General features: G+C 34.5%; 2 protein-coding genes across 4 annotated transcripts in view; both read left to right on the top strand.

Annotated features, from left to right (window-relative positions):
* Positions 1–4,612: 4,612 nt before the first annotated feature.
* Positions 4,613–14,137, top strand: Y-e3 (yellow-e3). Of its 2 annotated transcripts, none has more exons than XM_017899670.1 (7): positions 4,613–4,774; positions 5,979–6,178; positions 8,231–8,431; positions 9,560–9,738; positions 12,042–12,505; positions 12,657–12,900; positions 13,488–14,137. In XM_017899670.1, exons 3-7 carry the CDS (start codon positions 8,233–8,235, stop codon positions 13,674–13,676), a joined length of 1,275 nt encoding a protein of 424 aa, XP_017755159.1. In that variant the 5' UTR covers positions 4,613–4,774; positions 5,979–6,178; positions 8,231–8,232; the 3' UTR covers positions 13,677–14,137. The 2 variants fall into 2 exon arrangements, with proteins under 2 accessions (XP_017755159.1, XP_017755160.1); XM_017899671.1 differs by having other exon boundaries at positions 5,958–6,178.
* Positions 14,138–17,618: 3,481 nt separating this feature from the next.
* The window catches only part of LOC108547244 (major royal jelly protein 2-like), a 5,891-nt gene continuing 4,278 nt past the window's right edge, over positions 17,619–19,231 (top strand). Inside the window, exons 1-4 of one of the 2 annotated variants that reach the window (XM_017899676.1) lie at positions 17,619–17,689; positions 17,792–18,009; positions 18,629–18,792; positions 18,883–19,098. In XM_017899676.1, coding sequence (XP_017755165.1) covers positions 17,796–18,009; positions 18,629–18,792; positions 18,883–19,098 — 594 coding nt within the window. In that variant the 5' untranslated portion in view covers positions 17,619–17,689; positions 17,792–17,795. Of the gene's footprint in view, positions 17,690–17,777; positions 18,010–18,628; positions 18,793–18,882; positions 19,099–19,231 lie in introns of those variants that run through there. The other variant, XM_017899675.1, reaches the window with a different exon arrangement.

Raw genomic sequence — 19,231 nt, 5'->3', positions numbered from 1 at the left:
AGACAGAAGACATGTCAAAAAGTCGTTGAGATCGTTCGATGTATATTTAATAGGAAATGGAATTTTTTCCCAAATTTCTAAGAGTTAGGTCGAAATAACTATACAGTGGAATTCGGATAATTTGATGTGTGATTGGATTAGGTCAAATGTGTCAGATTTTATCAGAAAAATTGTTTAACTCTTTATACATTAGTAATAATAATTAAATAACATTTGTGAAAAACAGGTTATAATGAGAGCTATTGATAGATAATAAGATGCAGGAGTATAGTAATGCAATTTATTCGTCAATTATTCGAATTCTCTACTAAATATCATTTATCATAATTATCAGATTGCAATTGTAAAAAATGGACCACTATTAAAAGTACCATTATTGAATTACAACTGTAATAGCGTTAAAACGTAGGAAAATAATTGTGAAAAATGATTGCAATTAATATAATGATGCGATTTATTATTCAATCATCAGAATTCTGTGCAAACTATACAGTTCTCGCAATAGATCGCGAAAGACGATTATACGACGTTTGTGAACGTCACGATCAGGACCATAATTCCCGGATTATCGGAAATGATGGATTATCTGAATTCTACTGTATCTTCGAATGAGAGAAATCAAAGGATTCATTTGAATTCTTTTTATCAAGATTGCTCAGTAAAACGCAAATAGAAATACTCATCATATTTTCAGTAACTGTTGAACAAAATAATAATTTTGTGAATCAAACTGAGTGGACGAAAAGCAAAGATATTATGAATAAATAGCTGCAACGTAGGAAAATGTACAATAGTATTAACTAATTTAAATAAACAGAAATTTGTCATATTAAGCAATGTCCTGTACCTACTGTTATTCCAATATATTTATTCCTTGAAAAATAATATTGTTTATTTACAGTGATTTATAATATGCATATAATATTGGATAAAACATTTTACAATTGTCCAAATATTTTCATGAATCACTATAAATCACTACATATGTTTGGGTTATTATTTATTATATTTTATTTAACAGGTTATTATTACAATTTATCGTATATTGGGTTAGACAATTTGTAATATTATTTATAATTATTGTCAATGAAATCGTCGTTCATTTAATATCCAACTTACAAATAATCAAATTTAAACAAATTTGGTTATTTTCTTTTTTGGTTATTTTCCTCAAATATGGAATATTCCTTGAAATTGTATAATTCCTTATACTCCTTATACAAAAGTGTAATTTTTTTAAAAATACCCAAGGTCCAGTTTCCAAATTATTAAAAGCACCTCGAACCAAAAATCCCATATAAATTACAACAAATCGTTGAATTCCACCAAAACTGTCATAAACGTAAAAATACGTCAAAGATATTTCTCGTAACCGATGGTGTAATGATTTTAGACAAGGACAAGATTCAAAGAAAAATATGCTGAGCAAGTGTTATTTAAAGATCGACGAGCGATCATTGAAAATTGAAAATCCATAATTTCGCAATCACGCTGGAAATTCATGAGCTTGTAATCACCCATTAAGTAAGACCTGCACGTGCAAGCATAATTACATAATTGATTTGACGCAATTGTCATTTAAATCACCCTGGTCTGGGAGGAATCTCATCGATGATTATCTGAAATAAAAATTCGTCTGTTAAATGGCCGTCTATATGGCCATATATATTCGTAAAACGAATTATTGCATAACCCATCGATTGTCGTTATCCAATCCACTGTTCCGCAACGCCATTTGCATATCAGCTTTAAACGAGAGCAGGAAAAAATGTACGTTTACGAACTATTTATAGCTCGCATCAGAAGAAACGAAAATGGTATCATTATCGCAAGATTGGTCAGGGAAACACGGTTCAACGAAATACTGTCAAACGTGATATCCCTTGTCGAGTCACTTCATTAACACTAGGTTTACGGACGCTAACTGTATACCTATTTCTACGGACACCTGTCAAATTTACAGGTAAAGGAAACCACGTGTCTTTTCTTTTTTTAACGATTAGTTTAATTTAAAAACAATTACAGTATTAACAGTCTCAACATAAGTTAACTAAATCTGTTACCGTCGTATAATTGGCACAACCCATCCGTCAAATTGACGGGTTTTGTAAATCTAGTGTTAAAGCCCCGAAGTAGATGGTAAACGGTGTTCCCGAAAATCGTGTAATAGGCTACGACATACAGTTCACTGGAAATTGTGGTAACGAACACGTGTAATTTATCTGTGAGACAATATTGCAATCGTTGAGGGATTCGAAAGAATTTCGTTCTAAAAACCGAGAACCGTGCAATCCTAATTTCGCAAGAAACTTTTTCTACTGGTGCATGGCTAATACGAGAAAAGCGGATCTGGGACTGATGAAAAAGTAGATTAAGTAGTTTCGATGGAGAAAGACGAGGTTTAATGAACGATCTCTAGTTCCATGTGAAATAACCAATGGGAGAAAAAGAAGAAAGAAAATGGAAAAGAAAATGGGGAAATTTTTTTTTAATTATTAGCTGTTCGTCGAGATATTGCAACTTTTATATAGAATAACTAATGAAAGAAAAAGAAAAAGAAAGTGGATAGAGAATAGGAGAAAATCTTTTATTTCGGTTTTATTGTGAGCTATATTTTTAATAGTTTAATTATCAATGTAAATTTTCGTGTAAAACAATCGAGCAAAAATAAAAATAAAAATGGGAGAAATGGAAATTGGGGATAATGTTTTATTTTGATATTTATAATGAAAGAGAAAGAAAAAGAAAGTGGAAAGAGGATAGGAGAAAATCTTTTATTTCAGTTTTATTGTGAGCTATATTTTCAATAGTTTAATTATCGATGTAGATTTTCGTGTAAAACAATCGATCAAAAATAAAAATAAAAATGGGAAAAATGGAAATTGGGGATAATGTTTTATTTTTATATTTGTTATAAGCCTTTTGACACATCGATTGACAGTTTATTAACGACACTTTATGTGACTGCTCTAGTTCCATGTGAAATAACCAATGGGAGAAAAAGAAAAAAGAAAATGAAAAAGAAAATGGAGAATTTTTTAATGTTTTAATTATAAGCTCATTGTAGAAATATTTTGGTGGAGAAAGACACGTTTAATAAACGATTTCGACTTTTGTATAGAATAACTAATGAAAGAGAAAGAAAAAGAAAGTGGATAGAGAATAGGAGAAAATATTTTATTTCGGTTTTATTGTGAGCTATATTTTTAATAGTTTAATTATCAATGTAAATTTTCGTGTAAAGCAATCGATTAAAAATAAAAATAAAAATGGGAAAATAGAAATGGGAAAATAAAAATGGAAAAAATGGAAATTATTGATAATGTATTATTTTTATATTTGTTATGAGCCTTTAACACATCGATTGATAGTTTATCAACAACGCTTTATGTGATTGCTCTGTGTTTGCGTACTGATAATCATGCAAATAGTTTATAAGTCAAGAGTTCAAAAAATAAATTTCATCGCATACTTTGCATTGCATTCATTCGTATTACGACAAAACGAAACTATTGTTGGTAAGGAGTAATAAAATAACGATATAAAATGATCTATAGCCGCTAAGAATCGAATTGAATAAATTCACAGTTTTGTCCGGAATTTTTTAAATTTATAATATAATTAAAACACGAAACTTTAAATATTACGACATGAAACTTACGTATATGACTTAGATCACTTTCATAATCACTGGCATACACGTTATTTATAGTGTTTCTGTGAATAGTTTAATACTATGTCACGATCTTTTTTGCTACTTTTCTACTTTTCGATCGAATTTACATAATGCTCTTGAATTTTATTAAAACTGATTTACATAAAGTCGTAAATCCTGAGTCTATTTAAATTATTGAAATATTCACAGTCTATATTTACAGTAGTATTTAAGATTCCCGATTCTAATATATGAATTAGGTTTGAATTAGGTTACTAACTTTTATTCCAAATATTGAAAAATCCACAGTCAGGATTTATACTAATCGTTCTTCGCACTGACCATATTCTAACTATATTCAAGACTCTAATGACTATGTGACTATAGTGAACTATATTCAAGATTCATAATTCTACTATATGGGTCAAGTTCGAACTAGGTTACTAGCTTTTATTTCAATTACTGAAGAATTCACAGTTAGGATCTATAGTAATCGTTCTTCGTGTTAAATATATTCAGGATTCGCGGTTCAAGTTTGTCGGTATTCGAGTTAGACAAACATCCTGTTAAAGATGGGATTTCCCATTGCGTTGACCTCTTTCCACTTCAGCTTGCTGTTCTCTTGTGACATACTCGTTTATACTGCAAAGGCGATTATCAGTAAGCCTGTTATGATTCCTCGAACTCGCAGACCTGCTACGCGACCGTGACCGACGGACCACAACATTCAAAGGACAGACTGCGATCTTTGCGTAGAGTTACACGATTCATGACGGGATCGTTGCTCCACGGGAATCTGTCTGCTCACAGTCGGTGGTCGAACGCGGTGACGCGCGCAACGTTCCGCTCTGTCTCGTCTTCCACGATCTGATCGCGTCTCAATTCGATTCATTATCTCTTCTGTGAAAACTAGTCAAAATTTCGTGTCCGGTTCTTTAACGTGCTTGTTCTAATTTAATTAATAAACGTTCCACGTTTTCCACTTGTAAATAACTGTCTATTTTACATAAATTTGTATAGTAATTAATTTTTGTAATATCTTGAATACAAGAGTCGTAGTTTGGAGTTATAATCGTTTGGATTGGCATTAAGATTTTCCATTTTCCATAAATTTCCATGGTAATTAATTTCTTTAATATTTTAATTAAGAAAGTCGTAGCTTGGAATTATATTTGTTTGGAGTGGCATTAATATTTTCCATTTTTCATAAATTTCTGTGATAATTTATTTTTTTTTATATTTTGAATAATATAGTAGTTGTTCAGAGTTATAGTTGTTTGGATTGGCATTAATATTTTCCATTTTCCATAAATTTTTATGATAATTTATTTGTTTAATATTTTGAATAATAAAGTAGTTGTTTAAAGTTATAGTTGTCTGTGTTAGCATTAATATTTTCCACTTTTCATAAATTTCTATGGTAATTAAGTTCTTTAATATTTTGATTAAGAAAGTCGTAGTTTGAAATTATAGTTGTTTGAATTAGCATGAATATTTTCCATTTTTCATAGATTTCTATGGTAATTAATTTCTTTAATATTTTAATTAAGAAAGTCGTAGCTTGGAATTATAGTTGTTTGAATTGGCATTAATATTTTTCATTTTTCATAAATTTCTATGGTAATTAATTTCTTTAATATTTTGAACAATAAAGTAGTTCTTCGATATTATAATTCCTTGGATTGGAATTAATATTTTCCATTTTCCATTTTCCATAAATCTCAATGGTAATCAATTTGTTCGATGTTTTGAATAAAAGAGAAATAATTTGAAATCATAGTTATTTGGTTACATTTCATAAATCAGAATCACTGCTTACACAACAAAAGAGTAACACCTATTGCCATAATTCGGCCAGCCCGATGTACCGTAATAAAATCTAGAATTTTAATCACTATATTTTCCTAGAACTCGGAGAAACTTTCTCCATTATACAATACGTAAAGCCGAGCATTAAAGTAAATATTCTCGACAAATTACATTTTAACACGCGAAGAACATTGACAACCATAACACAATAAAAACTAAAATTATAGTCGTTAAATTTCCCCAATCGTCACAAAAATCTCAATCATCACAAGCACAAATAATCATCAACGTAAACATTCCTGACAGTGACGATAAATCACGTTCTGCTACCCGAAGAGCATCGATAACTATAATATTCTGCACCCAAGTAGTGTTTGTTTCTATTACTCCCGAGGTCAGTCCTTTCGAAAATAATTCCAAGTATCCTAGAATATTCGATCGTCACACCTCCACTCGTACGAATCGAAATCGACAGCGATTGCACTGTTAACAGCTTCTGTCGGTGTCCTTTCAGTGACGGTGAAAGTTATAAGCAGAGAAAGAGCCGAGTGACACCGAAATCGGATCGCCTCCGCGGAAGAAAGAGCGGGAAGAACAGCGAGTACCTCGAACGACTTGGAAGACCGGAAGTGGCCAGCAGAAGTGGCGGAGAACCGCGTTGGGAACCGGAAGCGAGCTACCCTGTGCGCCAATTCGCAGTTGCATAACCACGCGGTGAGTTTCGAAATGCGTGTTATGGTCGTGGACCTTTTAGCAATTGGAACGAGAAGATCGATTATCTTTCCTTTCGTTTTGCCGGCAAACGACAATGTCGTGACTCGATTCTACTCCAATTTCTTTTTGTCTCAGCGAGACGGGATTTTAAGTAATCGGAATTTAAAAAGGACATTTATAAGAGAAATAATAAGTGACATTTCATTGCCTTCAGGAATTTTTCGGATTTAATTCTTTGCACTCGAGAGGCGCTCTTCAATAGAATATAATAAAATTTAATAGAATTCAATAAATTTAATAAAATTTCGAAGATCGGTATTAATTAATATGTCAAATTTAAAATAATGTAACAGTGTGCGAGGTATCGAAATTAAATAATTCTACGTGTTAATTATTATACGATTTCTTGTTTACTGCTCAAAAAATATCATCAGTCTTATGGAAGAAAATTTTTCAACTCGTACCCCTCTTTAGCCAAAAAATCGTCAAGTATAAAGGATTAATAACGCGTAGTGTACACCACCAGTGCAAATAGTCAGGTGTTGCGTTTCATTGAAATATCGTATGGTAATGAACGACGCAGAAATCAAGGTAACGATGATTCTCCTTAGACGGGCGATACTTGGGTAGCATAGAAATTTATCCCTTCAGTCGCCATTTGATAAAATTTCGAAGCTCGATATTAATTAATATATTAAATTGAAAATAATGTAACAGTGTGCGAGGTATCGAAATTAAATAATTCTACGTGTTAATTATTATACGATATCTTATTTACTGCTGAGAAAAATATCCTCAGCTTGATAGTAGAAAATCTTTGAACTCTTACCCTTCTTTAGCTAAAATATTGTCGAGTGCAAAGGGTTAATATTTGCACTGTTAAATTCTTTATTTTGACCGGTTTCAGACATTTTCTTAATTTTATTTGCTCAAACGTGCAGATGCTTTGTCAAAATTAACATTATCATAATTTTTGTTGAGAAAAATGTAGAATTATTTTGTGATTTACCACAGGATTTTGAAAGAAATGCAAAGTGAAATTTTAGTATCTACAAAAATATTTAGGCTTTAATAGTAGACTAGTTTCAAGTTTTAATATAATATTATTATTTTCCAGTGTTAAATTGGTATAATTAATATTAATTTTTGTTTAGAAAGAAATAGAATTATATCTGTTATATCTATTTATTTGCCACTGTACTACTTTAGGAATTAATCGTGACCAGTTAAAATTATTTTTTATTAAAAATTTTGCATTTCAAGATTTCCTCTTTTGTCACTTCGAATTTTTAATTTCGTTTTTCCTGAAATTCGTATATAAATTTCACGTTTATGGTTGACTTAGTATATCCCAGAATTATTATTCAAACTAGGTTCAATATTATTACTAAATAACTATATTTGGATATGCATATACTGACTCTGTGAAAAATAGAAATTTTGTCAATGTTGATTCAAGTTTCTTTTGTTATTCTAATTTATTATCTTCTCCTTATCCACAACCTCGCCTGTAAACGATAGTGTTTGAATGAATTAACGTCCTGAAAGCGTAGTAAACATTGAATAATTCTGTACGATAGTCAGCGTTGTCAAAACCGGATTGACTCAGCGTAGTATTCATTAATAAGGGAATAGTCGAAAATACTATACACATCATTCTTGTAAATATTCATGACTGAATATTTTCCTTGCTTTAGTATTACACACATTCTTCCGAATAATTTTTTCGAAACATTCCTGAATTTTCTGAAACATTCGAAGAAGAACAATTTTGTCTTCGTTAATACAAGTATCCAGTGGAAATGGACAAAGCGTAAAGGTGAGAATTGCAATTGGAAAATTTAAAATTATAATTCGAGTTTGCAGAGAAATATACTCTTTTGCAAAAACAAGGTATTAAATTTCTGACGATTTTAATTACAAGCAATTATAGGGAGTCCGTCATATACCAGTACGGAACAATTGTTTTCGTCGATGTGGTTACGTAAAATCGAAGGGGAATAAATTACTGTCAGACACGTCTAATTGCTAATAACGTTGTTTATATTGCAGAGATGAGGCGGTTTTACACCACGATCCTGCTGCTTTTGGCAATTGTGGGTGCACGTGGTCAAGATAAACTAAAGAAGATATATTCTTGGAAGACGTTGGAATTCGATTTCCCATCTGAGCAAACGAAATTGTCAGCTATTAAGAATGGAATCTTTATACCTGGAGCCTCCATACCCATTGACGTCGATGTCCACATTACAGGTAAAAGGATATAACATTTTCCACCTGAATTCAGAATAGAATTTTACACGTCTGTCTGTGTGCAAGGTACAATGAACCTAGTTCTAATTTTATTTTATTTATAGCTGAAAATGTTACTAAAATCTGTATACAGGGCCGGCGCGAGGCAGGTTTAGCGAGTTCACCGGTACCCGTCCCCGCGTTTTGAAAGGCCCCGCGGTCTACGAAGACTCATCAGCATTTTGCAGGTCTCCTATATATACCCCCCCCCCCCCCCTATATATCTACTATATAGTAGATTAAATATTCGGGTGCGTGTAGAAAATACAATTGCATAATCCATTAACCGATGACGACTTGCTGCACACTGACACGAGTGTAAGATTTTCTTTCTCATATTTGCATTGAAATATTTCGTTGCATCGTGTTCTAAACGTTGATATTAAACGTTGACGTCGAAGGTTGATACTGAAGATATTAGGTATCAAGGAAATCTCCCAATTAGAAAATTTCGATTTCGATTAGCTTTTTACAGAATGATGACATAAACAGATGCAAGATATTTTTATAATAGTGATGATTCAGTTTGGACGAGTGACAAAAATCATCAAAGTTCAATGTAACTTCATAAAGTCCTATTTCAGATAAAAAAATACAAATGCTTTCAGAGAAATGTACTTTTTACGAGAAATTAAACTGCATCCCTCGGGACCAGCGTAGCATTTAACGTGTTTAGTATCGGATTTAAATGTGTATTCTGCCCCAGCAAAATTTTGGAACCAGGCCCCGCAAGAGGTCATGTCGGCCCTGTTTGTATAACACGAAAAATTATAGAATTTTTTCTCATTATTTATGCTAAACAATAAGCTCACCACGATGTCATTCCAAATGTCAATATAATTGAACTTTTTCTAAAAATATAAAATGACAGAATTTTCTATAAGAATAATACATTTTATATTTTTATATATATTTACACACATTTTTAGATCATTTTACTTTTATGCTTTGATGTTTCTGTGGGTTTTCATATAATTTTACGTGTTTTAATTATGCAATATTTATTTTTATGTTATATATCTTTTTAAATTTAAGAATAATTGATAATTAATTTAAGAAGAATTTATGTGTATATTTTATTCTTTCAAGCATCGAAAACGACGGTGTTCGTGTCCATTCCAAGGTTCCAAAATGGCGTGCCAGTGACCTTAGGTTATGTTACCGGTCGCGTTTCTGCAGATGGGAATCACTTGATAGCGCCATATCCAAGCTGGGTTTACAATAATATAGACAACTGTGACAGTATTACCAGTGTTTACAGAATGCAGGTACCTTTGAATTAAAATTTTTCCTTTTTCTTCCTTTGATGCCTAATTATTTGAAAACTGACCATCTCGATTATTTTTTTTCTTATTTTATTTATTTATTTACTTTTTTCCATATTCTTTTGGTATTTAATCGTTTGGTACTTGGAAACTCGCCATTTCGACTGCTTTCTTTTTCTTTCTTTATTCGTTTGGTGTTTCATTATTCTATATTTGGAAGCTCATCATCTCCGTTATTCTTTTTCTTCATTTTATCTCCTTTTCTTTTATTTCTTTGACATTTAACCGTACGATACTCGGAAACTCGCTATCTCGATTGCTTTGTCGTTTTTCATTGATTCATATCGGAAACTTTAAACCTTATTTCCAATCATTGCGAGATTGGAATGCGTTAATGCCGAATGCGTGAACAAACATGGTCGACTTCACATCCTCGAGTGATTTATTTCACTGCGTAAATCGTCGAGATAGTACTGTTACCTATATGGGCAATTCCCGGTTGTTAATCTCCACTGGTAATTGTACACGAGGAAATTCCCACGTTTACTCATGCAACGTAGCTCGTATATAAACTATCAGTGATAGCTTATCAACGAGACAATTTTCTTGCTTACTTTACAACTTAATACCATAAGTTAAGAATCCATACAACATCGTTTCCATAGAAAGCATTTCACTAGGACGGCTATTATCACGAGCAGATTATTTCCATTGACGTATAACCGTTATCAAAAACAATTATAAAATAATCATAATATTTCTTTCCAACAAACAATTCATAAAATGTCTTCATAAAGCATTGTCAACGCCGAATATTTTGGATATTTTCTATTTAAGTCAAATATTACATAATGTAAATCCTACATAAATATTAGATTAGTCAGAAAGTAATATCGCTATTTTTAATATGAAATGGTAGGCATTTTCGTTAAAATAAAATAAAATAAAATAAAATAAAAAATTAAATTTTCATCTACAACCCTCTACAATCTCAATTCTAATTAACGTGTCCTTAAATATATTTGTAGTATCGCATATACTGCATATAAGTTCACGTAGCTTTACAAAAGTCATCGAGGATTCCAAGGACAGGTCAGTCGGAAAAACCTTGGACGATGTGTCAGGTCCTCAGCACGACCATATTTGATCATGTTGGGGAAGCATTGGAAAACTCGTGTAGGTTGTGCATGATGGGAAGAAGGATATGAAAGGACAAGGACGTTCTGAGTTAGGGGAGAGTTGTCGATTAGGAGAGTTGTCGACGAGAGCAGAGTAATTGTCGAGAAGAGTTGTCAATAGCGTAGTTGTCGAGTTGAGAGTTGTCGATTAGAGAGTTGCTAAGTCAGTGGAGAGTTGTCGACTAGAGAGTTGTAATAGAAGAGTTGTTAGTTACCAGAGTTGTTGTTAGTCATGAATTGTAATAGGAGAGTTGCTGCAGAAGTGTAGGTTGAGCGTTGTAATAAGTTGTAATAATTCGTACCTTTATCGTTACTCACAGCTTACTCACACTTTGTCGTTACTCTATCACTGTTAAGTTATTATTAAATAAATATATGTAGGGATCGGTTTGGGTAGATTGACTAAAATAGCGCTGTTTTACTTCTGAATGGAATACAATAAGCTTATACGTAGATTGACGGCTATGAAACAAGAGGGATTCGCTATGGGAACGTTCGACTTTGACTTCTTGCTGACATACTGGTACGCTATTAGCAACTTCCAAAAGATTCCTGGAGACTGTAGACTAGACTGGAGATTGTAGACTGGACTGGAGACTGGAGATTGGACTGGAGATTGTAGACTGGACTGGAGACTGTAGACTGGACTGGAGACTGTAGACTGTTCATGACTGATAACTGTGGAGACTAGAGCTGCTCGCGCCCTTGCACCCTTATTTAAAGCATTCACTCTGTCCTTTTCCATACCCAGACTTTCCTTTCCAATCATGCCCCTTTCCCACGGAACCTCGGTGGGACAGGTACTTCAACCACTCTGGATGCATCCCTAAACTTTCACTCGACTCTACCATAAACATTCGTTGCAGTCAATCCTCTTACACACGGTCACTTTCATTCTAAGCCCAAACACACTTGGCATTCTTTCAGGGCCGTACTTATTCCAATCCCACATAAATATATATACCATCACCAAAGCTTCTCCACATATCTAATACGTTAAAGGCATTAATTTATATTAAAAAGCAAAATAACACCATTTACCCCAAAAATCCATTACTTAATGGCCAATCTAATAATACATAAGCGATACATAAACGATACATAAATAGTCCTGCGTTACCCACTCAGATCGACCAATGCGAACGTCTATGGGTCCTCGACACAGGGAAATTAGGAGAGAAACGATTATGCTCACCAAAGCTCCACGTATTTTCCCTGCGCGACAACAGCCTGATCACCATGTACAGATTTCCTCGAAGTCAGTTGAAAGGGGACTCTCTCCACGTCACCATCGCAGTGGACGTCCGAGATACGGCGAACAAATGCAAGGATACTTTCGCCTACATCGCAGATGTAACAGGATTCACGTTGATCGTCTACGATTTCCACAACTCCGTGTCCTGGATGATCACCAACAACCTGTTCTACCCGTATCCTCAATACGGCACGTTCGACATCAAGGGTGACACGTTTGACCTGATGGACGGGATCATCGGTTTAGCATTGGGGCCCGTTCGCAACGGCGACAGGATTCTCTATTTCCATTCTTTGGCCAGCAGAGTCGAAGCATGGGTGCCTACCTCTGTAATCAGGTGAGTTGCGAATGTGTTAACCATGGCCGATTAAGTGTCATTATTCGAAGTTTAACTGCTGTTCGAACGAGCCTACACGTGTAGTTGAGAACACGATTGGAGGCAGCTAAGTGACGATAAGCTTAGACTGAAAGCGATTGTTCGAATCCAGGAATTACACGCTTTTCCGCGACAACCCTGAGGCGGCGGCGAGGTCGTTCGTGCCATTCGCACAGGAGAGGACATCTCAGTCCGCGGCTCAAGCTATGGATAGCAACGGAGTGCTTTTCTTCGGATTGATGTCCGATCTGGCGATCGCCTGCTGGAACAGTAAACATTTCCTCGAATATGGAGGGAAGAATAACGAGATAATCGCCAAGGATCCTGAGACGTTGCAGTTTCCGTCTGGGATAAAGGTAGGGATAGAAGATTTATCATACAATGTGGATTTATGTCTATCCTAATATTCTAGAATTAGATACGTCCTAAAATCTTAAATCTTGGAGACCTAAATTCTAAACTCTTGAGTTTTAAAATCTCAAAATTCTAAAATTCTAACTCCTTAGATACTAGTATTAGAAGACGATACAGGGCCTAAAATCCTAAGTTTTAAAATGCCTAAGTCCTAAATTCTTAAGTTTTAAAATACCTAAGTCTTAAAGTTCTAAGTTTTAAAGTACCTAAGTTTTAAAATACCCAAGTCCTAAAATCCTAAGTTTTAAAATACCCAAGTTCTGAAATCTTAAGTTTTAGAATACCTAAGTCCTAAATTCCTAAGTTTTGAAATACCTAAGTCCTAAAATCTTAAGTTTTAAGACACCTAAGTCCTAAAATCCTAAATTTTAAAATACCTAAGTCCTAAATCCTAAGTTTTAAAGTACCTAAGTCCTGAAATCCCAATATTCTAAGCTTATAATACTCCTAAAGTCCCAAATACCCAAATCCTCGATCCAAAGAACTAAGTTGCATCGTTAAATCTGTACACGAACCTCTCTCATTCCAGATCGTGTTGTCGCAAGACGGAAAGCAGGAACTATGGGTGCTCACAGCGTCATTCCAGAGGTACGCAAGCGGTACATTGCACCCGAATGAGACCAACTTTAGGATCCAAGCTGGTTTCGTGGACGAACTGGTTCGTGGTACCAAGTGCGATGTCGTATCTCTAAATGGACGCTATCCGATATCCCAATGAGGATCGTGGCACCACGAGCATTTCAGCGATTACTACCATGAAAATTTCTGGTCATCATGGCCGTACTCGATCTTCACCATCAAACCGTCCTTCGTGAACCACCGTTTCGAATCATATCATTCGCGAAACCACTTCCAAAATGACTATTATTCTCGCTACCTGTGGCGTTCTTTCGGAATCGCGCCCACTCACACGCATTCCTTTCGGGAATCCAAATCCACGGATTTTCACGTTGCTTCCTCGAATATCGAGAGTATTTGAACGTCATAATCGGCACGATAATCGAGATCGAGGTAACTAATAGAATCACAATAAAAGAATCGTGATTTCAAATAACGATGACGTGATAATTCCTAAAGAGACCAAGGAATAACTTCTTGTTACTGTTCGTGGTGCTGTAAACGTTTTCGAATTTTTTATTTCTATTTTGAGATAGACTGTACAAGATTCGGAAAATGGAGACCCATCAGTCGATGTTATTTAACTACCATATTTATTAATAAAGATTTCTTTAATTACGTTATTTATTAATCTAGATTTAATCGATTAGGTAAACAGGAAGCTCTACTTCCAGTCATTTATACGCGTAGTATTATAAGTTGACACGATTAAGTAGTTTTTTGAACACGATCGTTTCAATCTATTAAAATTTTTACGAGGTAACGAATCAGAGTATCCAACGAGTCAAGCAGCTGATAAGTAATAGCTTGATTTATTGGTTCGACTTATCCGATTAAAGGATATTACGTGGTATTGACATAGGTTTATAATTCGGACATAAATAATATCGAAATGGAAAGTCTGCTCGAAATTGAACACGAGAAATGAAAGCTGGAAATGGAAGTTGAGCTGGTAATCCATTGCATTTCGTTTTTCCGCTATGATTGCCTCGCGTGACCAAATTGCAAACTAATTGGAAACTAATCGTTTCCTATATTTGAAGATAGAGCGTATGAAATTTTCAGGTTAGGTTTCCCACGAAGCAATTTAAACAGGCCGTTCTCGAAAAGCCTATTTTGCATAAGCATATATTTACTGTACTAACAAATGTCCCAGGTTTCGTTATCTCTCGTTCGTTATCTCTTGCCATTTGAATCATCGAAAGTTTATTCGTGCGGCGACGTCAAAATGGCGGCTCGAAGAAATGGAGAACGTTGAGTCTCCGAATCGCAATTTATTTATAATACCCTCGTCGCTAATGTAAATGGAAATAAATGATGAAATTTGTTATAAATATCGTGTATCGTCACCCATCTCTCTGCGAATTCGAATTTGAATGATCGAAAAATTGTGCACGTATAATTTCCACGTATTTTTGCAGCGTGCGATCCTTATCTGAAATATCCCTGCCTATTTTCTTAAGATAAAGGCTATATAATACTCTGATTTTTATTACTTCTTCGTATTTTATATTTCTGCGTTGCAAGGTGCTTGAGATACGAAGAGGACACGTATGTTGTCCTTCGACGATTCTTTTTATTGGTTCAGTGACTGTGACAGATTACACTGGTGAGTAGAGTCCATGATGAGTGAGTAGAACCATCGGCTATTTTCAGTTTGTGCTTTGATTGGTGGATTATGGGACCATTCGCTGTTCATCGATGTTGACGCCATTAGGATTTGGTTATAGAAAACGAGATACGATGATAAAATTAGTAATCATTTTTCTTAAGCATTATCTAAGGGTGTTTCTCCATTTAAGTACTATTTTTTGACAATTAAGTGCCGTTTAACACTTTCACTGCCACGTTGGTCAGATATGACCGGCCATGGTTTCTCCTTGGTCATTGGTAACCGGAGCACTTCAACTACTTACAATTGTAAAAATTGAACGAAAATTGACAGTTAGTCAATTGTCAGCCGTTATCAAGGCGTCACAGTGGTCATTGGTGACTGCCAATAAGATAAACACTTTATTCACTAAGAATGTTGTCTTATATCACCAATTTATTATTATTTTACCATTATATGCTTTGAATAATAAAAATACTGAGCGAAACGTATAATTTCGGCGTGGCAGTCAAAGGGTTAAGTACTATTTAACCCTTTGCACTCGACGATTTTTTGGCTAGAGAAGAGTAGAAATTCAAAGATTCTCTATTAAAAAACTGACGATACTTTTTTGAGCAGTAAATAAAGAATTTTATAATAATAGAATCGCAGAATTATGTGATTTCGATACCTTTCACACTGTTACATTAAATTAAATTTGATATATTATTTAATATCGATCCTCCAAATTTTATTAAATGGTAACTGAGGGTCACCTCTCGAACGCAAAGGGTTAAATTCCATTGTTCTCCAGAAACAAACACTTTTCATGCAATTGGAACTTAAATCAGAATTACTGAACTATTGAAAATGGATGATGTCAGGCTTCTAGTTTCTGCAGTTCTTGAAAGAATATATTGCTTTTGGTAAAATTGGTGTTATCATTTATTAACGTATAAAATTGCCCACGAACGCTTGTGTACCAAGTGTTCGACAAATAGAATAACACGTTGGATCCAGACTTGGGAGCTAACCCTTCGGTAAAGCGAGATATGAGTGTTAGAAATGCATGAAGAATGGTCGGAAAAAATTGCAAAAAATTGCAATGAATATATAGAATATAGAATACGTTTGGCATCGAATTTTTTTTTTTTTTTTTAATAATTTGTTTCTTCGATTTAGCGGTGATACCTCGGTGACATTGACCATGGAAATATTTTCTTTCGTTCTACGAAGTTATTCGAAAGCATCGATAATTTTCCTGCTAAGTTATGCTATTTTGACTTATTGTCAGTTAAACGGTCGTTAATATTATGTACAATGATAATATTCTTTTAGTGTTAGGCTTTCGAGTACTTTAGCACATTCCACGTACCCTGTCAAATTTTTCTGCAATTATATTGGCATATTATTAACATTAGTTTTACTTTAGAGCGATATTATTTTGGTAATTTTCAGTCCAGTACACCTATTCAAAATTTGGAAAATAAGGTTCTGAATAATTCCATAAATAATTGCACTTATTCATCTTCATTGTACTAATTTAATTAATTAATTAATCTGTATTGTCTACATATTATCGCACCAATTTAATTAATCAATTAATCGATATTATTTACACGTCATCGTACCAATTTAATTAATTAATCGATACTATTTACACGTCGCACCGATTTATTAAGTAATTAATCAAAATTATTACAAGTCAGTATGCCAATTCAATTAAGCAATTAATCAATATTACGTATTCCATACACAGTATTTACGTACATAATTCGAGTATTATTATAAGATCCTGGCTGTAACGCAGCTGCGTAAGAGATACGTCACATTAAAAAATAACCAATATTTTTCATTTTATTATACTTCAACCCCAAGATTTATCGAAAGACACACAATTACAAGCTATAATTTTTAATCATCGCGTCTAAGGGTTTTCTAAAATGACAATTTGACAGTTATGCTCCACAATTAACCCTTTGCACTCGAGAGGTGCCTTTCAGTCACCATTTGACAAAATTTCCAAGATCTATATTAATTAATATGTCAAATTTAAAATAACGTAACAGTGTGCGAGGTATCGAAATGAAATAATTCTACGTGTTAATTATTATACAATTTCTTATTTATTGCTGAAAATAATATCGTCAGCTTTGTAGCAGAAAATTTTTGAACTCCTACTCTTCTTTAGTCAAAAAATTGTCGAGTGCAAAGGGTTAATTTTTCTATTCGACAGTTCCATAGAACGGTGCGTGTAATTATTTAATTACCATCTGTCCCATGTTAGACGACATTTACTGTACCCAGGTGTACCCCTACCCGTACCTCTATCTACCGAGGAAAACTCGAAATTTAAACACGAAACAATATAATTTGCGTTATCTCTGTACGGAAGGTCAGTACCACTTATATTTACTGCCATGCCGCTGGTCACGACTCCACATTCACCCGCGTCGTGCCTCTTTGTTAGAAACCCGACACACATATTCCATTTCGTGCCGTGGAATTAATCGTTGTCACTCGTACGTGTCCCATTTCCATGCACCGTAATCTTTACGTGCACGCTTTGCGCGCGATTTTTATGCACGACTCTTACGTGTTTCACCGGACATGTCGTTTTTCAGAGACATGCTAACGTGGTGGTTATGGGTGGTATACGTCGCCGTGGCGTATCAAGGCACGGTCGTTTCCTCGAGGAATTTGGTAGACAAACTGCAAGTGGTTTACGAATGGAAGTACTTCGATTTCGACTTTGGCAGCGAGGAGAAGAGACAAGCAGCCATTAAATCCGGGGAGTACAACTACACGAAGTCGGCATCCATAGATGTGGATCGATGGAAAGGTACGGTGTTTCGATATCGAATTGATCGATACTTTTCTTTTTAGCTGAAATTATTGCAGGATTTTTGGCTATGTTAATCCTATACGGATCGAGATCTGTGCGTCTAGTAAAGAACAACTCTCCTTTAATAATTATTTAACCTCCTCTATTTAACTCCTGTCATTTTCGCTGATTTACTAATTCCATAATTAACTAACTAATTAACCCATTTGCATCATGGCTCTACTTAAGGTGCCGTGTTCAGGCATCAGCGACGTTCAACTGACGACTGGCCCGTATCATCGCGTGCGTATCAGCACCTACTCATAATGGCAGTTAAAAGGATTTTCACGACAAAAGTAAAACTTGTTAAGAATATAATGAACCGATGTAGATGAGATGCTCACAAAAGGGATCAAACGTGATCTGTGGCATACGAAGAATATTCAGCAACTGGTAATGGAAAAAGTCAGCTCGCGGATTATTCCGCGCTCGGTGATAGGCAACAGTCGTGGCTCGCGGAATATTCCGCGTTCGGTGATAGACGACAGTCGTAGCTCGCGGAATATTCCGCGCTTGGATGCAAATGGGTTAATTAACTAATTCCATAATTCGATATTTTTTGCATTTTACATTCAAGACAAGACTTTCGTCACGATAATAAGAGACGATGGCGTGCCCTCGACTTTGAACGTCGTGACTGACAAGCAAAGCGACAGTGGTCCTCTTCTGAAACCCTATCCAGACTGGAGCTGGGCAAAAATTGGAAACTGCTCTGGTATAGTGAGCGTTTACAGAGTTGCGGTAATAAAACACATAATTTTACAATTATATCAAAAATTATTTCTTCCCGAAGTAGAAGAAATATTCAATTAAATGGAACACGATATTTAGATCGACAAGTGTGACAGATTGTGGGTCCTAGACACAGGCATCTTAGGTGAGACAACCGTTTGCCCTGCCAAACTCTTCGTCTTCGATCTGAACACCTCGAAGTTGCTGAAACAGATAAAGATACCGGATAATATCGCTTACAACACCACCATAAAGAACGGATTGCTGGTGACTCCGATTGTTCAAACTTTTGGTTCACGGTGTGAACACACTTATGTGAGTATTGCTCGAAATCTTATATAGCAAGAATTTAAAAAATTGCTATGTTAATTAACTATTTTCTGAAAGCTTATTTCATCCTTCTTCATATATATTTATTATATTATTTATTTCATATATATTTATTGTA

Source organism: Eufriesea mexicana, unplaced genomic scaffold (assembly GCF_001483705.2).
Source record: "Eufriesea mexicana isolate 0111107269 unplaced genomic scaffold, ASM148370v2 scaffold925, whole genome shotgun sequence".
In the NCBI taxonomy this organism is placed as follows: domain Eukaryota; kingdom Metazoa; phylum Arthropoda; class Insecta; order Hymenoptera; family Apidae; genus Eufriesea; species Eufriesea mexicana.
This window is presented reverse-complemented; position numbering and strand designations above follow the sequence as displayed.

What these genes read in the sequence shown, in the direction of transcription:
- Y-e3 (XM_017899670.1), top strand. Translation starts at nt 8,233, where the DNA reads ATGAGGCGGTTTTACACCACGATCCTGCTGCTTTTGGCAATTGTGGGT. An exon ending in CGTCGATGTCCACATTACAG is followed by an intron (nt 8,432 to 9,559) that starts GTAAAAGGATAT and finishes TATTCTTTCAAG; the next exon opens with CATCGAAAACGACGGTGTTC. An exon ending in CCAGTGTTTACAGAATGCAG is followed by an intron (nt 9,739 to 12,041) that starts GTACCTTTGAAT and finishes TTACCCACTCAG; the next exon opens with ATCGACCAATGCGAACGTCT.